Source organism: Lissotriton vulgaris, unplaced genomic scaffold (assembly GCF_964263255.1).
Source record: "Lissotriton vulgaris unplaced genomic scaffold, aLisVul1.2 SCAFFOLD_437, whole genome shotgun sequence".
NCBI classification, from domain to species: Eukaryota; Metazoa; Chordata; class Amphibia; order Caudata; family Salamandridae; genus Lissotriton; species Lissotriton vulgaris.
Window position 1 is genome coordinate 1,356,879 of NW_028242853.1, and position 21,027 is coordinate 1,377,905.

The following is a 21,027-nucleotide window of genomic DNA, read 5'->3' on the forward strand; positions in this document are numbered from 1 at the left end:
CCCAATGCGCCGTCGCACTGGCAAGGGCGGGGGAATGATCGGTCAATGGTAGTGTCCAAAACACAGTTGTAATCACCTCCTAGCAACAGTGGAACATCATGCCAGGGTGCCAGTACTGACTACAGTCTGTTAAAGAAATGACCCTGGTCGGTGTTGGGGGCGTAAAGGGAAGCAAGAACCACAAGTCGACCGTCCAGTTTGCCCTGTAGCACTACGTACCTGCCCTCCGTATCTATCCTGCAGTGGGAAAGTGCAAATGGGACCCCCGGGCGCACCCAGATCAGTGCCCCCCGCGCATAGGCAGAGAACCCAGTAGCATACAACTGTCCTCCATCTGCTGTGTAACGACAGCGTCTCCGGACCGGTCAGATGGGTCTCTTGTAATAGTGCTATTTGTACATGGTGTCGTTTAAGGTATGAGTATATCTGGTAACGGCGGGATGGTGTATGCATGCGCGCACGTTTCATGTACAGAATTTAATCACAGCCATAATACTCCGTCTGTTGTCACTTCAACTGCCCACCCCCCACCTGCTGCCAGCATGACCCCCCGGCAATGTAAACACCCATGTTCATCATCCAAAAACCTTCGCACACACATGCGACATATACGAGGAGCATAAGGGTAAAAGAATAGAAAAAGGGGGTTAAACAACACTAATAGCAAAAAAACAAGAATGTAATGCCAAAAGGGCGACCGCAGAACATGTTATCGTCCAAACGCTCTAGTGAGCTAAAGAAAACGTGAGTTCAGGAGGGGGTCGCTAATCGCCCGGCTCTACTTATAGATTTGCAAGCTGCATTTGACAGTGTGGATCGGGACCTACTATGGGCTAAACTGAGAGCATGGGCTATACTGGAGAGCATATTGCGGGGCCTGCTACTATTTTACACAGACACATGGACACATGTAAAATTAGGGGACGGTTCCCGTTTATCAAGGAAAGTGTTCACAAGAACTGGTTTAAAACAAGGCTGTGTCTTGGCTCCACATCTATTCAATTTATTCCTCTCTGATCTCTCCGGCAAGTTAAACATGTGTAACTCTCACTCACCGAAATTAGGCAATTTGCAGCTCCCTCATTTTGCATATGCGGATGACATCGTGCTCATGAGCTTAACAAAAGTTGGTATGTCCAGGTTGCTAACTGCACTTTCTGCTTTTCTGGCCGTAAACAAGCTGTCTCTGAACTTATCGAAGACTAAAACAATGTTAATTACCAATCAACGCTCAACCGATTGCAACATCTGTTTTGAAGGAAAAAGGCTGGAAAGGGTATCAAATTATAAATATCTGGGATACTTCATTGAGATAAACTAGCGTTAAAAGACCAGAAAAATTACTTGACACAAAGAGCTGGTGCCTTGTTTTTTGCAATTAGTACCCTGTAAAAAAAATTGGAGGGTCCATCTTTCAAACCATTACTATCTGTAATTGCCAGCAAAGCACTTCACACCTTATCTTATGCAAGTGTAGCAATGCACGGCAAGGATTCTGCTCTTTTAATCAATCACCAAAATCTACAAGAGGGTCTTTCAACTTCCCAGCTCCGCTTCACCAGCGCAAATGCGCCTAGAATTTGGTCTTATGAATGATACAGTGGGAAGACTGTATACATGTATTAAGGTATGGTAACGGATTAAGATGAATGACTTTGATAATAATCTAAACAAATTTCTATGGCAGGAATTTGAAACACAAAAGAAATCTGAAGCAAATAAATGCATGTCCAGCGCATTGGAATTAACATGTATTGCAGAGCTTTGGGATAAAAATTTGCCATTTACCTCATTCAAACAGGCTGTAATAAAGCGGCCAAATTTCATTCATTGATAACTGACAAGGAAATCTTTTCCCATCGCTCTCACGCTTGGGCCGTGATTACCAGTTCTAAATCGCCTACTCCGGCATTTTACTTGGCTTCTACTTATTCAGTCTTTTTTTAAAAAAGGTTGATGGCCCTAAGATTTGGTAAATATCCAACATTGGCAGACGAGCCTGCCTGGAAACAACTACTATCCGTTGCCTGTCGGCTATGCGGTCACAACAAGGAAGACTTAATTCACATTACATGTCATTGTAAGAAGCTGAATCAAGAGCGAACGCACTTCTTAAAGAACTGCTTTCTGGCTAAGAGACTGCGCACATGCAGGACAGCGGTCATTTGTTGTTTGGATTCAATGGACCCACAAATAAACTGCAAGATGATAAAGTTCCTGCTTGCTTTTGAAAAACGCCTGAAAGCAATTTAATAATTTTTTAAAAAGTTTCATGTTTCGTTATTCCTTGACATTTAAAGTTTTTTATATTTTTCTGGTTTTTTTTTATCGTCACAAATGATTATTTGGATTTTATTTTGTTGCAATTTAATTCTTGAACATCTTTTATGCACATTTTATCTTTAAACATTAGTTTGAGAACTGAACAGGAAACTTTTTATGGTTTTAATTAACTAAACAATAAAGATTAAATTCGAAATTCACTAGTGCAGTCGGCTCCCCGGGCAGTCCAGATCGCCCTCACCAACACCGCAGGTCCAGTAACAGCTAGTCCTGCGCCACTCCTGCCCTCAGCGCGTTCCCCTCAGTGCGCTCCAGGGGAGGCGGCACCCACGCGGCAACGGGGTGACCCGGTCATGGGCCTCAGAATTACCCCCAGGCGTCAGGCTGGATCTGTAAAGTTTTTGTCAGCAGTACCCCTGCGCGTCAGTAGGTGTCGACGTGTGGCTCCGCGTGCGTCTTTGGCGCCAGGATGATGTCGCTGGAGCTACTTCTACGTGCGCTGTCGGTTCTGTACACTACTTTCCGCACCAGGAACGCGAAGCCATGCAAGAAACTGACCACTGGTGCTATAAAACTAGGACCCTGAAAAGGATGTCCTTAACCCTAGAAATCAGTTTGCTGGACAGGGAGGATGGGTGGGGTGGTAAGGAATCTATCGCTACTAATGTTTTTTACAGATAGATCGTTACCGAAGGTAAGTAACTTGTGCATCTGAAAGAAACACGTAGTGATGGATTCCTTACCGTAGAATAGATACCCCAGCAATACCAACCCCGGTGGTGGGTCTGAGAACCAAGATCACACCAGAAAGTCCTGGAGAACAGAACGGGCAAAGAAGCAGTCTCTCCAGACTTGGCTGTCCAGGTAGTAATGCTTGGTAAACTTGTGCAGCGAGGCCCACGTAGCTCCCTGATGTCATGCAAGGGGACTCCCCGTCCCAAAGCAGTAGTGGCTGCCGTCACCCTGGTAGAATGGGCACGTAGCCCCACTGAAGGCTCCTTTTTAGCCAAAGAATAACCAGCCTTTATGCACAGAACGACCCAACGAGAGATGGTCGCTTGTGCCCGTCCGACCTTTTTCGGCGCCCCTGTAGCCAACAAAAAGCTGGTCATCCACCCGGAACTGTTTCGTGCAGTTAAGGTAGAATGAGAGCGCGCGTTTTGAGTCCAAACGTGGAGCCTCTCTTCTCTTTAGAGGGATCCAGAGGCAGAAAGGTGGGCAAAGTGATGGTCTGCCCGATGTGAAAGGCAGTGACCACCTTTGGCAGAAAAGATGGACGAGTTCTTAGAACAACTTTGTCTGGATTGACAGAGAGAAAAGGAGGTTTAGAAGAAAGAGCCAGGAGCTCACTCACTCTTCTAGCAGAGGTGATGGCAAGCAGGAAAGCAGTCTTTAAAGTGTGATGACGAACAGGACAGTTGTGAAGTGGCTCAAAAAAAGCACATATCAGATAAGTCAGAACTAGGTACCAGTCCCACTGAGGCATTACAAAAGGAACATGAGGGAAAAGATGAGTAATGCGGCAGAGAGAGAGCCCTTAATAGTGCCCAAAGCAGAGCCCTGCTAGGCCAAAGAGTAGAAATAAAAGGTCCTCTGAAATAGGGGCAGAAAGGGGATCCACAGCCTTTGCTGTGCACCATGTCACAAATTTATTCTAGCTGCAGGCGTGTACCGTTTTAGTGGAGGGATGCCTGGCTGCCAAGATAACATCACGGACTTCAGGAGGCAGGTCGAAAGACTTCAACTGCTGCCACTCAATCTCCATGCAAGGAGGTGGAGGCTGGACAGGTTCAGGTGGAGAACCCTCCCCTGCTGCGGCGATAGAAGATCCTCCTGAAGAGGCAGGCACAGCGGGGATTCAATCGCCATGCTGAGCAGCTCGGGATACCATACTCTTCGAGCCCAGTCCGGAGCCACAAGAATAACTTGGACCCGGTCGCACTTGATCTTCTTCAGCACTCAAGGTAGAAGTGGTATAGGCGGAAAGGTGTATAGTAGACCGCAACTCCACTCGCAGCGAAAAGCATCGCCTAGTGAGTGCCGCATTGGAAATTCCAACATGCAGAACTGATGACATTGCGCGTTCTCTTCGGTGGCGAATAGATCTAACCAAGGCTTTCCCCAAGGCTGAAAAAGACCTTGCGCCACGTCGGAGTTCAGACGCCATTCGTGATCCATCATTCACCGACTGCTGAGTTCGTCCGCCCTGGCGTTCAGAGAACCTGCCAGGTGTTGAACCACCAGGGATATGCCCTGATGTTCCAGCCATGTCCAGAGGCACAGAGCGTCCTGACATAGTCCACGACCCCACCCGCCCTGTTTGTAGCAGTACAACATGGTGGTGGTGTCTGTGAACACCTGCACTACTCTCCCCACGACAGAAGGAAGGAATGCCTTCAGTGCAAGTCGGATCGCCCGAAGGTCCAGAAGGTTGATATGGAGCCAGGACTCCACCGGAGACCAGAGGCCTCTGATCTCCACTTTTCCCATGTTGCCGCCCTATCCCAGAAGAGACGTGTCCGTCACAACTGTGTTCCGGTTGGGGAAGGGAGAGGGATCTGCCAATGACCCAATCGTGATTTGTGATCCACCACTGCATTTGTCGTGCAGTGCCCTCTGAGATCTGGATGTGATCGGACAGATTGCCCTGATGCTGTGCACACTGGAACTTCAGGTCCCACTGCAGAGCCCGCATATGCCATCTGGCGTTATCCACTAGCAGGATGCAGGAGGCCATCGGACCCAGTAGCCGGAGGTTCATCCTGACCGAAACCCGGGATAGAGGCCGAAAGATCGGAATCAGTCTGAATATCCGGGACTCGCTGTTCTGGAGGATAAACCCAAAACTGTGCAGAGTCTAGAACCGCTCCGATGACTAGGAGCTTCTGTGAGGGAATCTGGTGCGACTTTGGCACGTTGATGGAATACCCCAGCAAATGCAGGCAGTTGGCCGTAGACTGGAGGTGGGAGACTACTGCCTGGGGCGAGCCTGCCTTCAACAACCAGTCGTCAAGATAGGGGAAGACTGAAACCCCCGATCTGCACAGATGAGCTGCGACCACCGCCATCACCTTCGTGAAAACCTGAGGGGCGCTGGTAAAGCCAAAGGGGAGCACAGTGAACTTTAAAGTGCGCATGGCCTACGGTGAACCGCAGGTAACGCCGGTGGGCAGGTAGGACTGGGATATAAAAGTAATCGTCCTAGAAGTCCAACACTACCATCCAGTCTTGCGGTTCTAGAGCAGACAAGACCTGAGCAAGTGGTGTGAGCATCTTGAACTTCTCCTTCTGGAGGAAGCGATTGATATTCCAAAAGTCTAAGATAGGACGCAGACCATGTGCCTTCTTTGGAACCAGAAAGTAGTGGGAGTAGCAACCACAACCTACTTCCGGTGTCAGAACGCGCTCAATGGCCCCCTTGGCCAAGAGGGCCGCAACGCCCTGCTGGAGGAGTGCCAAGTGATCCCCGACATGCAGTGGTACTGAGGTGGCATGGCTGGAGGGGTGGTCTCGAAGGGAAGGAGTAGCCCTTTCTGATAATTTGCTGCACCCATTTGTCCGAGGTGGTGATGCTCCAGTGGGGGAGATGATGGCAAATTCTGCCGTCCACTGGAGTTTGATGGGCCTGAAATTCCGGACTAGGAAGGCTTTGCTTTGGATGCTGCCGGGTGGAGGTGGACTGACATGCCCGCTGGCCCCCTGAACCGCCTCGACGGTTCCCAGGTCCGCACTGATGTTGTTGCGGTTGCCTGTGGCTCTGCGAACGTGGTGGGGCACCCCTCCGTGGCCACAAAAGGAGCGAAAAGCAGAAGGCGGAGGAGGCAGAGTGGCCAACAGGCCCAAGGACTTGGCAGCAGCCCGGGAGTCCTTAAAGCGCACCAACGCACTGTCCGCTTTATTGCCAAAGAGGCGAATGTCATCAAAGGGCATGTCCATTAGAGTGTTCTGGACATTCCCTGAGAAGCCCGTGGTCCTCAGCCAAGCATGGCGCCTAAGCGCCACAATCGTGGAAATTGATCTGCCCAGCGAGTCTGCTCCCATGCTCCCCTTTGGCCTTACCAGCACCCCTCAGGTGTTCACGAAGGTGATGGCGGTGGTCGCAGCTCATCTGCGCAGATCGGGGGTTTCAGGGGTTGATACCCCCGATCTCGACAACTAGTTGTTGAAGGCAGGCTCACCCCAGGCAGTAGTCTCCCACCTCCAGACTATGGCTGATCTCCTGCATATGTTGGGGTTTTCAATCAACATGCCGAATTCCACTGGATTCCCTCACAGAAGCTCCTTCATCGGAGCGATTCTGGACGCGGCGTAGTTTCTGGTTTATCCTCCCGAACAGCGAATCCGGGATATGCAAAAACGGTTGATGGACAGAATGCAGAACAATGTCATACATTCACCCCAGTACAAAGATCTGGGCCTAAATCTGTCGTTTTTTTGCTCACCATGCCATTCCAGTTTAAACCCAGCCGTATGCAAATCAGATTTTGACCCTGTGCCTCATTGGAACCGTCCATTCCGAACTACCAAGCCAGGTCCTCCCTGGACTGGAAACAAGCATCCTAGGACCGGTTTCGGATGCTTGTTTATGGTCCGGGGAGGACCTGGCTTGGCAGTTTGGGCCAGACTGTTCCCACAAGGAACAGGGTCAAGCCTGATTAGCATATGGCTGGGTCCAAACTGGGGTTGTGTGGTGAGCAAAAGAATGATTGATTAACCCAGATCCTTGTGACAGGGGGTGAATGTTTGCGTTGTTCAGCATTCTGTCCAATTGTTTCTTTTGCATATGTCGCCCTAAGTGGGATGGGTATGCCCAGACGTGGGTCCTGTGCTCACCACACCACTGGATTCAAGCTAGCCTGGCTGAAGGGTGATGCCCTGAAACCGGTCCCAGGATGCTTGTTTCCGGTACGGGGAGGACCTGACTTGGCAAATTGGTCTGGACTGTTCCCACAAGGACAGGGTCCAGACTGATTTTCATATGGCTGGGTCGAACGGGGGGAGGGGGAGAGGGGGTTATCCAAAAAATGATGGATTAAACCCAGATCCTTGTCACTGGGGGTGAATGTTTGCATTGTCCAGCCTTCCGTCCACCAATGGTTTCTTGAGCGATATTAAAGTAAAATGACGAGACTCTAGATTGCAGACCCACTCTCTTGCATTCTAAAACAAGTGAATTCTGTTTGTATGTGGTTGCGGACTAATAAAGAGATATCAAATTAAACATCTGATTTGGTTCTCTTAAATGTCCTTTTAAACTAGCTTGTCATATTTGGCTTCAAGGTGAGTTTGTAATCTCTAGAAAAATATCCAAAAATGTGCATAATTTAGTCCATCTGAATATTTGAGTGTTTAAAATATATAAATATATTTTAGAATATCGACCTATGAAGGCACTAGAAAAAATATTGTTGATGCAGTGATTGCACACAATGGCTCAAACTAGAAAAAAATCCAAATACTCTTAACTATGACTTGAGCAGTCTCCATGAATAGGAAGGCAGGTCATGTGCTTTGCCTCACAAAAGTGCCTAGCTTTATTGCTAAAAACTCTGGTTGTGTTTTAACTACGTCAGCTATGTTAAAGCAAAATTACCGGATAGTAGCAGACATGGAATGAAACTGGCAAGTCCTGCCTAAGAAAATGCAAAGTTGTAAAGCCTAACCATCGAAAATCACAAATGTGTAGTAGTCCACTTTAAGGAAGCGAGGGCACACTTTGTAAACACGCTTTCTCGTGCAATGGAAAACCATTTTTTTTCTCAAGAATTTTCAACTAGTCACACGAGAATTTGAATTTTAGTTTAACCATTGTAGTATGAGAACTAACAAAATGCAGACCTTTTTGTGGCTACAAAGAAAAATAAATTAATCCAGATTAGATCCTTACCAAAACCTGAGCTTTTGAACTGATTAGAGGCCATACTTTGGCAGACATCTGTGTGTGTGTGTGTGTGTGTATCTGACTTTGGCGTACAAGCTGGTATATCTACTGGAATGCCAACTAATTTTCCGTTTTTAGAGTGTATAGAAGTGTGCAAGTTTTGTTTGTTTTTCAAACTCCAAGGATCCATCCTACATTTCAAGATGGCTTGATGCAAGACCATCAACCCCATAGGAATGTTATGATAAATGACATGTTGCTTGTTACCTACTTTCAGAGACTTACACATGTGACGGATAAGGTATTCTAATGCCAAAAGAATTTAAGTATGGTCTTTTGGAGAAAAATCATAAAAGCCATCTGCCAAGATGACTAAGGAACAGATCACCTCTCTCCCCTTGGTTTGTCTGCTCATGGGCTTCTCTACTGCTGACTTGAACAATACTCTGTTAACTATTGGGTGTAAGGCTGGTTGTGTCTAAATCTTTAACGTCTAACAGCTTTTGGCACAATAGTTTTTAACCTAATCTGGATCCAACTAAAATGTGATCGCCTTGTTTGTATTTTGTTCTACATAGTCAAAGTTGCTTGATGTTTTTCAGCAAAAGTGAAACAAGTAGGACTATGCAGCTTCACCTCTAAGGAAAATTCTTTAATGTTTCCTTCACATCGCTTGAAATCCTTTGTTTGGAACATCCATTGCATATTCTTGCTGCATAGCTTTTTTTTTTTTCCCTATAGTGCCTCAAACGTTGATTGCCGTTTTCCTTATGCCAGTTTTTCTTTCGTTCTCCTCCCTTCCATCTGCATCTAGGATTTAGGTACATGCCTCACTTGCCTAGAGGGAATCTTCAGCTCTTCATACTTGAATGCTACTTCACCCAACACTGTGCAGCACAACCCTCAGACACAGCAACTGCACTGCAGTGCCCTGCATTCCTGGTCCCTGCTGCTGACAATCTGCCCAAATTCACAAGTGGAAAAGATCCTTCTAAAGTAAGTCATCTTCAGCATTCTACTTGGTGAAGGAAGGCACCTATGAAAGTTGGACCATTTGTTTTCATTGTTAAAGGCTTTTTGTAATGAAGAAATAGGCTATGAGAAATTACCATGTATTTATCCTTAACCGAAGTTGGTTGGAGCACAAGTGTCTTCTTTTCTTGCCCAACTTTTCTCATTGTTAAAGGAGACCCCGTATCCCTTTTGCTGGCAAAGGTCGAACATAACACGCACAAATGTTCATTTCCCAGCACACTGATCAGATTTCTGTTGTGTAGGCATGACTGACTCATGTTGAACATTAACTTTTTGATAGTGTTCTTAATGTTGCTCAATTCATGGCTGTTCATACAGTCATATAATGGTTGCATCTCACTACATGGTGGACATATTCATACTGTATTGGAGGGATAAAATAGTCTTGCAGCTGGAATTTAAACCTTTCATTAGTTGTGCACCTAGTCTTATGGTTAATCCTGTCCAACACTCCTCCGAACTAATTATGAACATCACCCTGTTACCATGCTCCATCCTAATCCCTGCTTTTATATCATGATGGAAATGTTTAGTGCGATTGGTTAAAAGTTAAACTCCACTCTGTAGGGCTTAAGTGAAGGAAATTTGTAGATGACTATTTGAAACATTTTATGACATTCTCGAACTAGTACATTCCAACTGTTCTCAAATATTAAACCTACTTTGCAAATAGATTTGGAGGCAGGTGCTAAAAGTTATAAAGTTTACTTTAGGTTCGTAGGTAGAGATCCTTCAATAATATCATTATTTGACCATATTGCATGTTCAAATGTCCTTCACAACTGTACTAATTGTAATTCCGCAGTTTTACAAATATAGTTTCTTCAATGTGCAGAGAGCCCTCAGTTATAGTGATACCAAGCTCCATCGCAGTACAAATGTATCGGTTTGTCTTATTCATGCAAATGGATTTCTGAGGTATTTAGTCACTTTGAATATGTGGTGTAGTCTTCTTGGTTTGGGGTACCAGTCCACGAAATGCTGTTTGCATCCTTTCTACTGTCATGTAATGCTGATGCTTTTTTTTTTATCCAGCCACTTATCCAAGCTGCCCAGCGTACTGTCCAGTGAAAATGTCAACCTGCGCATTGTAGTTGGTGAGACCATCGCGCTGCTGTTTGAACTGGCCAGAGAACTGGAGGTAAATGTCAACTGGAGTGGGTAGGCCTGTCTGTAGATTCCTTACTTTCAAGACCTTGGTACAGTTTTCTGTAATCTCTCCAAGTATGCATCTTTGCCAGGTACAGCAAAGTCCAGTATTATGCCTACTTTGAGCAAAATAAAAGCAGGGCTTTGTTACTTGCCGTAACCAGAAAGGGGCTCATTACTTTCTGTTCCTAGCCACATTAAGGCATATCTTGTACATGGAGTATGAGCTATAGATCAACCTTTTTGTCTTTGGTTATTTAAATTGTAAAACCATAGCCTTCTGGCAGTGTTATGCGTATCTGTAAAGCACCCAATCTCTCACAAGGATATCCCGGTGCTGAATGTGTATGTATGTATCTTTGTGTGCGTGCCTAGCATTAGGGTAGGTTGGTTAATTGAAAAACTCAGCTTCTTGCTTAACTCAAGAGGAGTAGGCTCTGATGTAGAGTGGGAGGTCATAGCATGCTTTAGGAGCAATGTAAGATGACAGCCGGTCAGTCCTGCTCGGCCTCTTTGTATGCATGGAATGTGTGCGAGTAGGAGTCTGTGATTGCTGGAAAGAGATGTGACTGCTCTGGCAGGGATTGGGTGAAATTGTGTAGTGCCATGGGTGGAGTTTGAAATGACTGTGTATCGGAAGCCAGTGAGCGAGCTCCTTGAGGTGGGGTGCGAGTTCTCTGTTGGCAGTTGAGGATGAGTCTGACTGCCAAGTCCTGGATGGTTTGGTATTTTTTGGTAAGTTGCTTGGTTATTTCTGGCACAGATGGCATTCCCATAGTCCATCTTTCTGGTGGCCAGGGCAAGTGATTGTCTTTGGTGTGTAGCTTGGAAGCCATTTAAAGATCTTCCCAGCATCTTCAGGGTATGGAAGCAGGATGCAGCGAGGAAGTGCACTTTGGCACTGTATGTTCAGTTGGCTGTAAATTCCAAGGTTTCTGGTCTGGGTCAGTTCGGCCGACCTGGAGTTGGAGCCCCACAGCAAGGTGTTCTTGCCAAATATCACTTCTTTGTTAGTAAGACAGTTGTTGAATGTGTCGCTTGTGTTGGGCCTCTTGTCCAAGAGGGATAGTATGAGTTGCAAGTCTTCGGCATAGGAGAGTGTTGTTGTGTGCACGGATGATGGCCAGATAGATCACGTGTGCGTTGAAGAGTTGTTCTGTTCAATTAATCTAGAGGCTCTCTGCAGATAGGTATGCAAACTTCTGATAAGTAAGATGCGTGCTTTCCGCTTTCCTTCTATCTATTAACCCTTTCGATGCTGATGACGAGCTCAGCTCGTCATGACACCAGCAAAATGGCAATTTCCAGCACAGGACGGGAAAACTGCCAGCAGCCAAGGTGTTAAGAAGGAACAGATCAAGCAGAAAGGAGCTGGTGGGTGTTAAGGTGGCCGGTGAGAAGTCGGTTGATCTAGTTTAAGATTTTAGTAGAGTATGGGAAGAAGGATATTGGTCTATAGTTGAAGTGTAGTTGGTAACCAGGTGGTTTTTTGATCAGGGCGTAGTGATGACCTGTTCAGGCTCTTGCAATTGGGTAGCACTGTAGGGGAGCCAGGGTGCCTATGCGTGCAGTAATCCAGTTGTTGAGTTTCTTAATGAATTTTGGCAAGTTGCTGGTTTGCTCTGGCCAGTGCGTAAGCCCAGTCCTCTTTTGTAATGCTTTTCCAGCTGTGGCAGGTGGATCTGGTCCTGAGGAATGGATATGCAGAATCGCGCAGGCATGGTCTGCCTCGGTCATAGTTGCTTGCTTGTCTACTGTGATGTTTCTGATTGAGGAGCAAATCTGGTCCAACAGATGTCAGGTGGTATTGGTGGGTTAGGTAACTTGCTGGGTGAAGCTGCATTTTATTCCGAGTTTGTGTCGATCCGTTCTTCTCTGTGAAAGTTGAGGTTTCTGAAGAGAATGGAGGCACTATCATTGATGAGGGGGTGTGACTAATTATCCAGTATTAGGGGTGTCTTTCATAGATTCACATGCCTGAATCATTCCCCGTCGTCGAGACGGGAGCCTCCGGTACATAAAAAAGTAATGTCCTATAGACATACATAGAGAAAAAGGGTTTAAGGGCCTCCCCTTAGTAGCCTTTCCTTGTCCTTATGTAAAAAGGACCAAACTCTGTCAGCCAATCAGCTCCTACCTCCCTCTAGAACCTTCCTGGGAGGAGCCTCAGTCCCTCAGATTTTCTACCGCACGTTGTGCTAGGGAGTCTCCAGCCTGAGCTCTCCTCAGGATTCCTTCATATTCAACAAACTTTCTTGAAAGTGATTTCTGAACACCTCAACTCTTCAAGGATTACTTCACTACACTGTCTGGGCAGTAAGTGTTTTCTTTCCACTGCTTCTTCCATGTCTGAATCAAAGAAGAAAGCCCTTTTCAGGGCCTGCTCTTCTTGTGGGAAGAAAAGGATCCATGTAGATGATCAGCACGACCTGTGCTTGTATTGCCTTTACCCGGACCATGTCTCAGACAAATGCAAGTTTTGTAGGTCTTTTCCTAAGAAGACCGTGAGAGATAGGGAAGGTCGCCTTCTTATTTGGCTTGACAGGCTTAAGGACAGAGACAATCTGGACTCCTCTGTGAGCAGTGTTTCCAGGACCTCAGCTGTCTCTCAAAAGAGGCCTAGGGTGTCTTCCCCTGGCCCCTCAGACACTCCTCCTAAGAAGACCCACAAGAAGTCTGCAGAGGCGAGATCTGCGACATCTTCAGTGTCTGCTAAGGATGATCAAACCTTTAAAAAGCCTGCTCCGTCCTCTAGACAAGCCCAGAGGACTACCTCGGTCACAACCACAGTGTCTACCACATCAGCGTCGTCGCCTTCAGCGTCGACGACGACGACTACGTCTTCCTCATCTTCAGGTAGACCTGTTTCCTCTATTATACTCCTAAAATCGTCGTCGACGACAAAGACCATGTCGACAACGAAGACTACACCGTCGACGACGCCGTCGAATTTGACGAGCCCATCGTCGTCGAAGACGTTGCCAAAGAACCCACCGTCGACGACGAAGGTGTCGGCGAGAGACTCTACGACGACGTCGTCTACGAAAACACCGTCGACTAAGACGTCGACGACGACTTCGTAGTCGTCGACGACCAAGAATCCATCACCCACTCCACCGTCGACGAGGACCTCGTCGACGACTCCGTCGACGACAGGCTCGTCGTCGACGCCGAAGACCCCGTCGACGACCAAAGACTCTTCATCGACGGTGAAGACTCCGCCGACGAAGGACTAGACAACGGCAACACCGTCGACGGAAGACTCGTCGTCTAAGATGGCACTGCCTGAGCCATGGAAAAAATCGAAACTGGTGGAAGTATCGACCCTCATGCTGCCGCCTACGACGGTTCCCTCGACGACGACAGGCTCTGAGGCGAAGTCTGGCAAGCCTAACAAACCGCAAATTACCCCGGAAACAACCTCTCCGAGCAAAGTAGAAACGCAGCCACCTCAAGAAATCTTCCAAAGTGAAGAATCCGAAGAGGATGACCACCTGGATCCCGCTACTTCGGTCTCGGACCTTAACATCAAATGCCAAAGCACTGATGAGGAACAGGAAGACTTCACCTATCAGGAACACTCTGTCCATACTAGCGTCTGCACGGAAGTCACCCTCATGATATGCTTACCGGCGACCCTGGTTAATGACTTAAGATTCCTTGTACAGGATTACAAACAACGCTTTCCGGATGCGGACAGAGGCAGTCAAGCGCCTACGGTTCCTGCGCCTGAGGACAAGGGGAATCGGACACCTACAGTCCAAGTACCAGTGTCCGCCCCAAAACAAACTCATCATCACCCTCAAACCCACCATGACGTTCAGCCTCAGGTGGTGGTCTCTTCAGACGAAGATGAGGATGAGGAGGAACTGGAGGAAGGAGAGGTCCAGGAGGTACACTCCGACCACTCGGACAAGGATGAAGAGGATGAATATGTGGCATCATCCCCAGCTTCACCACAACCACGTCAAGTGGACTCCCCGCCTGTAGACATTGCCGGCTTCCACAAGCTTGTGGAGAGAGCAGCCAAGAGATTCCATATGGCTGTGGAATCGACAGAAACGGACTGTTTCTTGCACGATTTCAAAGAACAGACACAAAAGTCCACTAAATCTATTCCGATTATAGAGTTCTTGTGGGAACAAGGAAAGAAATTAATGATGACACCTGCTTCTGTGCCGGCGGTTGTTCCACGCCTAGACAAGAAATACAGAGCCCCACTTACTGCGGCGGCTTGCCTCAATGGTCACCCCAAACCAGACTCTGTGGTGACACAGGTGGCCCAGAAACACTCCTGTAACCCTTCCTCACCACTGTCCGCTCCCCCGGACAAGGAAGGCAGGAAACTTGACACGATTGGAAAACGCTTCACAACCACATCGGCCATGACCATCAAGGTGGCCAACTCCATTGCCTTGTTGGGGCGTTACAATCGCCAACTCTGGGAGGACATAGCCCCTTACGTCAAGGAACTGCCTGACGCAGTCCAAAGTGAGGTAAAGGCTCTCCTGGTGGAAGGTCAATCTTCAGCGGCGGAACTAATTGACTGTGCTATCGACGCAGCCATGACAGGCTTCCGTCAGCTTGCAGGGGCTGCAGTCCTGCGGCGTCAAGGATGGCTGAGAGCGACATCATTCCACCAGGAAGTGCAATCTAAGGTTCTGGACATGCCCTTCGACGGACAACACCTTTTTGGGGAAAAAATCGACGAGGCACTGCAGACCATTAAGAAGGACACCGACACGGCAAGGGCACTCGGCACTCTACAGTCCAGAAACCAGTCCTTTCGAGGCAACAGATCCAGAGGTCAGTCCTATTATCGAGGTTCCTATCAGAACAGGTCCTCGTATTCATACAATAACAAAGGCCAATACCAACACAAACAGCAGCAAGGCCGCCAATCTTCGTTTGGAAGATCTAGCTACAGAGGAAAAAATACCAAGAGAGGTGCTGGCGGCCGCCAGTGACCGATTACTCCAGCCAGTCCTACCACCCTCTCCATCCTTTCAAATTGGAGGAAAACTGACCCATTTCCTCACCAATTGGCAGTACATCACCACGGACCGGTGGGTTCTTCAAATTATTCGATTCGGCCATTCTCTCGAATTCACCTCAATCCCTCCCAATACACCTCCTCGCAGACGGACGCACAAACACCCGCGCCTGCTGCTCAAGGAACTTTCGATAATGCTACAGAAGGGAGCAATCGAAAGAGTGCCAGCATCCTCAAAGGGGAAGGGATTTTACTCCCACTTCTTTATTGTACAACAAAAGGAGAACAAGTGGAGGCCCATCCTGGATCTCCGGGCGCTCAACACCTTCCTACGGAGCCAATCATTCAGGATGGTGACGATTCAAGAAATTCTGGGCATTCTAGAAAAAGGAGATTTCATTACATCCTTAGATCTCCAGGATGCCTACTACCACATCCCCATCCCCATCCTCAGAAGTCACCGGAAATTCCTGAGGTTCGAGGTGGCGGGCCGTCACTATCAGTTCAAAGTCCTGCCATTCGGCCTCAAGTCCGCGCCACGGATTTTCACGAAGTGCCTTGCACCGGTGGCAGCCTTCCTACGTCAACTGGGTCACCAAGTCTTCCCCTACCTAGACGATTGGCTGGTGAAAGCACCCTCACCTGGAGACTCAGCCGAATCCTCCAACGCCTGCACCAATCTTTTTCAGAGGCTGGGATTACCGCTCAATCTCAAAAAATCCTGCATGGTCCCCGCAACGACAATCACCTTCCTAGGGGCCACCTTGGACACGGAGTGCACAAGAGCCTTCCCCTCGAAGGAGAGGACGGACAAGATCTTGTCTCTGGCCACGGCCGTGGCGGCAAAGACACACCTAAAAGTTCGGACTTACACCTCCCTCCTAGGGATGATGTCTTCCTGCATATTCCTCATCCCGCACTGCAGACTCAGAATGCGCCCGTTGCAGGAGGCACTCACGAGCCAATGGACTCAAAGTACTGGCTCCTTCGAAGACCTCATTCGGATCACACCAAAAATGTCCAAAGGTCTGGAATGGTGGAAACGTCGCAAGAATCTAACTATAGGGTTACCGTTTCTCCTTCCAGCATCACCTCTGGTGATTACCACAGACGCCTCCCTAGAGGGATGGGGCGCGGTTCTCCAGGACCTTCGGATCAGCCGCAAATGGGACACTCAGGAAAAATTGCTCCATATAAACCTGTTGGAGCTGAGAGCCGTGTATCTGGCTCTCCAGGCCTTCTTACCACGCATCCAGAACTCCCCGGTGCTCGTCAGGACAGACAACACCACGACGATGCACTATCTCAACAAACAAGGGGGAACGCGTTCGCTCTCTCACGCGAATCGCAAAAGATCTGGAACTGGCTAGTGCTGCACGGAATCCCGCTCAAAGCGGAATATGTCCCAGGAAAGGACAACACCATCGCGGACGCCCTGAGCAGGCAAAGATCCCTCTCCCACGAGTGGGAACTATCCGACAGCGCTCTGACTCACATCTTCTCTCAATGGGGAGTCCCGAACATCGACCTGTTTGCCTCCAAGGGGAACGCCAAATGCCCAAGCTACGCAAGTTGGCATCCCCAACAAGGGTCCCTAGGAAATGCATTTTCCATCGGATGGTTCAACGCCTTTGCATACGCTTTTCCTCCATTCCCGATGATCCCGAGGCTCCTCAGGAAGATGAAGGTGGAGCCCTGTACCCTGATCCTAATTGCCCCGTTCTGGCCGAGGCAACACTGGTTCTCGGATCTGCTTCGACTCCATCAGATCACCGATTCGCCTGAAACACCCGAACCTCCTGACGATGTCCAACGGGCAAGTCCAACACCCGAACCTCCAATCGCTCAAATTATCGGCCTGGCTCCTGAGCACAGAGAGTTCGGTGGCCTGAATATCCCACAAGACTGCAGGGATGTCTTAGCTAAAGCAAGGGCGGACAGTACGAACAAAACCTACACTCTCAAATGGAAGAGGTTCTGCATTTGGTGTTCGGACCAGGGCCTGCGGCCCCTCACCATCACCCCTGAACAGATATTACCATACCTCCTGCATCTGGCTCAATCGGGACTAGCGCATGCGTCCATTAAGGTTCACCTGGCGGCTATCTCGAGGTTCACCAGAACTGTCACAGGGCCTTCTCTGTGGTCCAGTCGGCTGGTCAAGCAATTCCTGAAGGGACTCTACAGATCCTTTCCGAGGCCTCGGAAAGTCCCTCCTACATGGCAGCTTAATCTGGTACTCCACCAACTCATGCGTCATCCGTTTGAGCCCATTCATCGGGCATCTATTAAACACATCTCATGGAAAACAGCGCTCTTGCTCGCTCTAACATCTGCCAGAAGGGTTAGCGAGCTGCAAGCTTTGTCCATTCAGGAACCTTATATGCAATTCAGACAAGACAGGGTGATACTGAGACCAAACCCTAAGTTCATTCCAAAAGTGCCTTCGGACTTTCATCTTAATGAACCAATAGTCCTTAAGTCCTTCTTTGCCAACCCTTCAACAGCAGCGGAAAGGTCGCTGCATTCTTTGGACCTCATGAGATGCCTGAAGTTCTACCTGGACAAGACTAAAGCTCTCAGGAAATCTTCACAACTGTTCGTGGCATACAGCAGACCGAGAATGGGCCTGCCTCTCACGAAGCAAAGCATCTCCAGATGGATCTCCTCTGCGATTTCATTCTGCCACGACAAGGCCGGCCGGCCCTTGAATGATCATGTCACTGCTCATTCCACCAGGGCGATGTCCACGTCAGCAGCACTGTTCGCTGGAGTGCCAATCCTGGACATCTGCAGAGCGGCGACCTGGAAGTCACCGCACACTTTCTCCAGACACTACTGCCTGGATATCGAACTCCAGAAGGATGCGGCAGTGGGCCAGGCGGTTCTTCGCCATCTCTTTCAGTAAGGTGAGCCTTCCTACATCCCGCCTTCCAGGTATGCACATTCTTGCTCTTGTGATATTCTTTCTATGCTGTCTCCATGTTGTATGATATTATATGCATTATCTAACATGACGGCAGAGCAGCTTTACGTTACAAATGTGCTCCTATGATTGCTAGCTATTCTGATTCAGGCATGTGAATCTATGAAAGACACCCCTAATACTGGATAAGAAATGCGTTACTTACCTGTAACAGCATTGGTGTCTTTCATAGATTCACATGCAACCCTCCCGCCTCCCCTGGAAGGACTCACTTCCCTCTCGGACTATATTACGCCAACCTAGCTGGGTGCGTATGAAAATCTGAGGGACTGAGGCTCCTCCCAGGAAGGTTCTAGAGGGAGGTCGGAGCTGATTGGCTGACTGTGAGAGTTTGGTCCTTTTTACATAAGGACAAGGAAAGGCTACTAAGGGGAGGCCCTTAGACCCTTTTTCTCTATGTATGTCTATAGGACATTACTTTTTTATGTACCGGAGGCTACCGTCTGGACGACTGGGAATGATTCAGGCATGTGAATCTATGAAAGACACCAATACTGGATAACTGCTGTTACAGGTAAGTAACGCATTTCGTCTGAGAGGTCTCTGGTGAGATTGGTGGGAGGTACTGGTTGGCTGTATACTAGAATTCCGCTTTGGCGAACATGTCTGCAATGATTATCTTGAACGTGGGGTGTTACATGTACCAGTTGGTGTCAATGTAGATGGTGTAACTGATGGGGTCTTTAATTATGATGGTGACTCAGACTCCTAGCTTGTGCTGACCATCTTGCTTAGCGATCTTGTAGCCAGGTGGGAAGGATGTAGCGCGGTCCGGTGCAGAGGGTTGGTTTAGCCATGTTTCCGTGAGGAAGAGCAGGTTTGGAGCGTAGCCGTGCAGTAGGTCTCGATCTCGGTGGCCGTTTGGTGAAGGAGTGGGTGTTCAGGAGCGTGTATGCGAGATGTGTGTTGCATGGTTGGTCTGTGAGCGAGCAAGATGATGGTGAGGGAATTGTGGGTGTAGGGCATGGGAGACTACATAAAAACTTGCAGGAGGCACATGTGAACTCTCCTATGTGGTATGGCAAGCCGCGCTCAGGGTTAAAAGCGCAGGAGGGTAGAGGGACAGCCAGGGTCCTGGCACAGGCATAGTAAGGTCACAGACAGGCTTTCTTTTTTTGCAGCATGCCATCTGCGTGCATGTGTGCTACAGCCACCATTAAGTAGGTACTGGGAGGGTGTAGGAGCCCAGGGGTCGGTGGGCAGTGTGCAGATGAATGATTCAAAATAAAGTCATCATGCTTGGTTGGCTTCTTCTTTCGATTTGGCAGGAAACCAGTGATGTCATTTCCTGTGCAGTTGGCTAATGGAGATCTTTACATTGTTGCTGGAGAGCTTAATGCGATTGTTGCCCAGTGCTTGATGTGCAACCTCAGGCTGAAGTTGTATTGACCACATTTGCACGTGCAAACCCGCCTCGTTTCATTCTTTGCATTATTCAGTCTGCTTCTTCAAACGTCTGTTTTTCCCTCCCTAGTCTTCAGTGGTTGAGAGCTTTAGTGAGTGAGCAGTGTCTTTAAGGAAAATTATTTGGGAAACAAGTAGAATAGTAATACCTCCGCATCTGTGCTATACTAATGGCATATAGTCCCTTTTCAAATGCCGAGTAAGCCTGTTGGGTGTGCTGAATTCTCTGGCCTCCAGATCACCTAGGAAAAGTGTTTCCAATATACTCCCTACCACTTTACTTCACCTTTTGGTGTAAAACGTTTTAACGGTAGGGAAAGTACTTGGAAATCCGCTTTCTCGGTCCAGTGTGTGTGGAACAACATTCTCCTTTAAATCGTATCTCGGTCACTTACTTTAAATATAAAAGAGCTTAAACCTATTTAAGGATTGTAGCCAATATGACTAAGCTAGTCCCAGTTTACCTCTAGGCACGTTTTTTTTAATTACTTGAGTGTCTTCTCCCTGGCTCACATTTCTGCGATGCTGTTATGAACCGTGTGCACTACTCTTTTGCTTGTTATCCTTATTTATATGGCAAAGTAGTAAATGCAACTAGTGCTAAAGATATTGTCGTTTCCTTTACCTAAAAATGTTTTGCATTACTTGTGATCAGGTTAACTGCAAAACTACAGAGTCTTGTGTTAACCTAGGATTGGATGCAAGGCCTATATGGCCAATAAATAGGTTACACTATCAATCTGAACTAAATTAGAAACTTTTGTATACCAAAATTGAAAAGCCTGTTTTCGAGGCTCAAATGTTTGTATTTTCAGAACGAAATAAGCTAATGCTTTGGAAAAAAGTAGCATTTTCAAAATGTTTAAAGCTGATGTTTAGGTGATAAATCATGCAGCTTTGGAGAGACTAATTATCTGGGTGCCAAAGGTACTGTAGTTGAGGCTGCCTTGTATTAGCCATGTAGGATCATTCCAAATGTTGTACTGTAATTGCATTTATATAGTGCTTACTACCTGACAAAGCGTCAAAGTGCTTTTTCGTTTAGTAGCAAGCTACCCTGGAACCCAAAAGGATTAGTGGAGAATTGGTATAGTGGAATAGTTAAATACATTTGATCTGTAGACCGGTTAGTCTGTTACTTGGATTGAAAAGGATAGTGGCAGGCTGGAAGAGGGAAGGGTTTAAATGTATATAGTATTTGTTACCTCTGAGGTGTTAAAGCACTTTTCAGCGAGTAGCACTTACTCCAGAATCCAAGAAGGATTAGTGGTGAGTTAGTGTAGGGCAGTGGTCTTC

General features: G+C 47.7%; 1 protein-coding gene across 1 annotated transcript in view; it reads left to right on the forward strand.

Annotated features, from left to right (window-relative positions):
* LOC147668823 (interferon-related developmental regulator 2-like) overlaps window positions 1–19,831 on the forward strand; it is a 93,294-nt gene extending 73,463 nt beyond the window's left edge. Inside the window, exons 8-10 of the mRNA XM_086948428.1 lie at window positions 8,979–9,160; window positions 10,235–10,340; window positions 19,802–19,831. Of these exons, the coding sequence (XP_086804554.1) occupies window positions 8,979–9,160; window positions 10,235–10,340; window positions 19,802–19,831 (318 nt within the window). The remainder of the gene's footprint in view (window positions 1–8,978; window positions 9,161–10,234; window positions 10,341–19,801) is intronic.
* The last annotated feature ends 1,196 nt before the right edge of the window (window positions 19,832–21,027 follow it).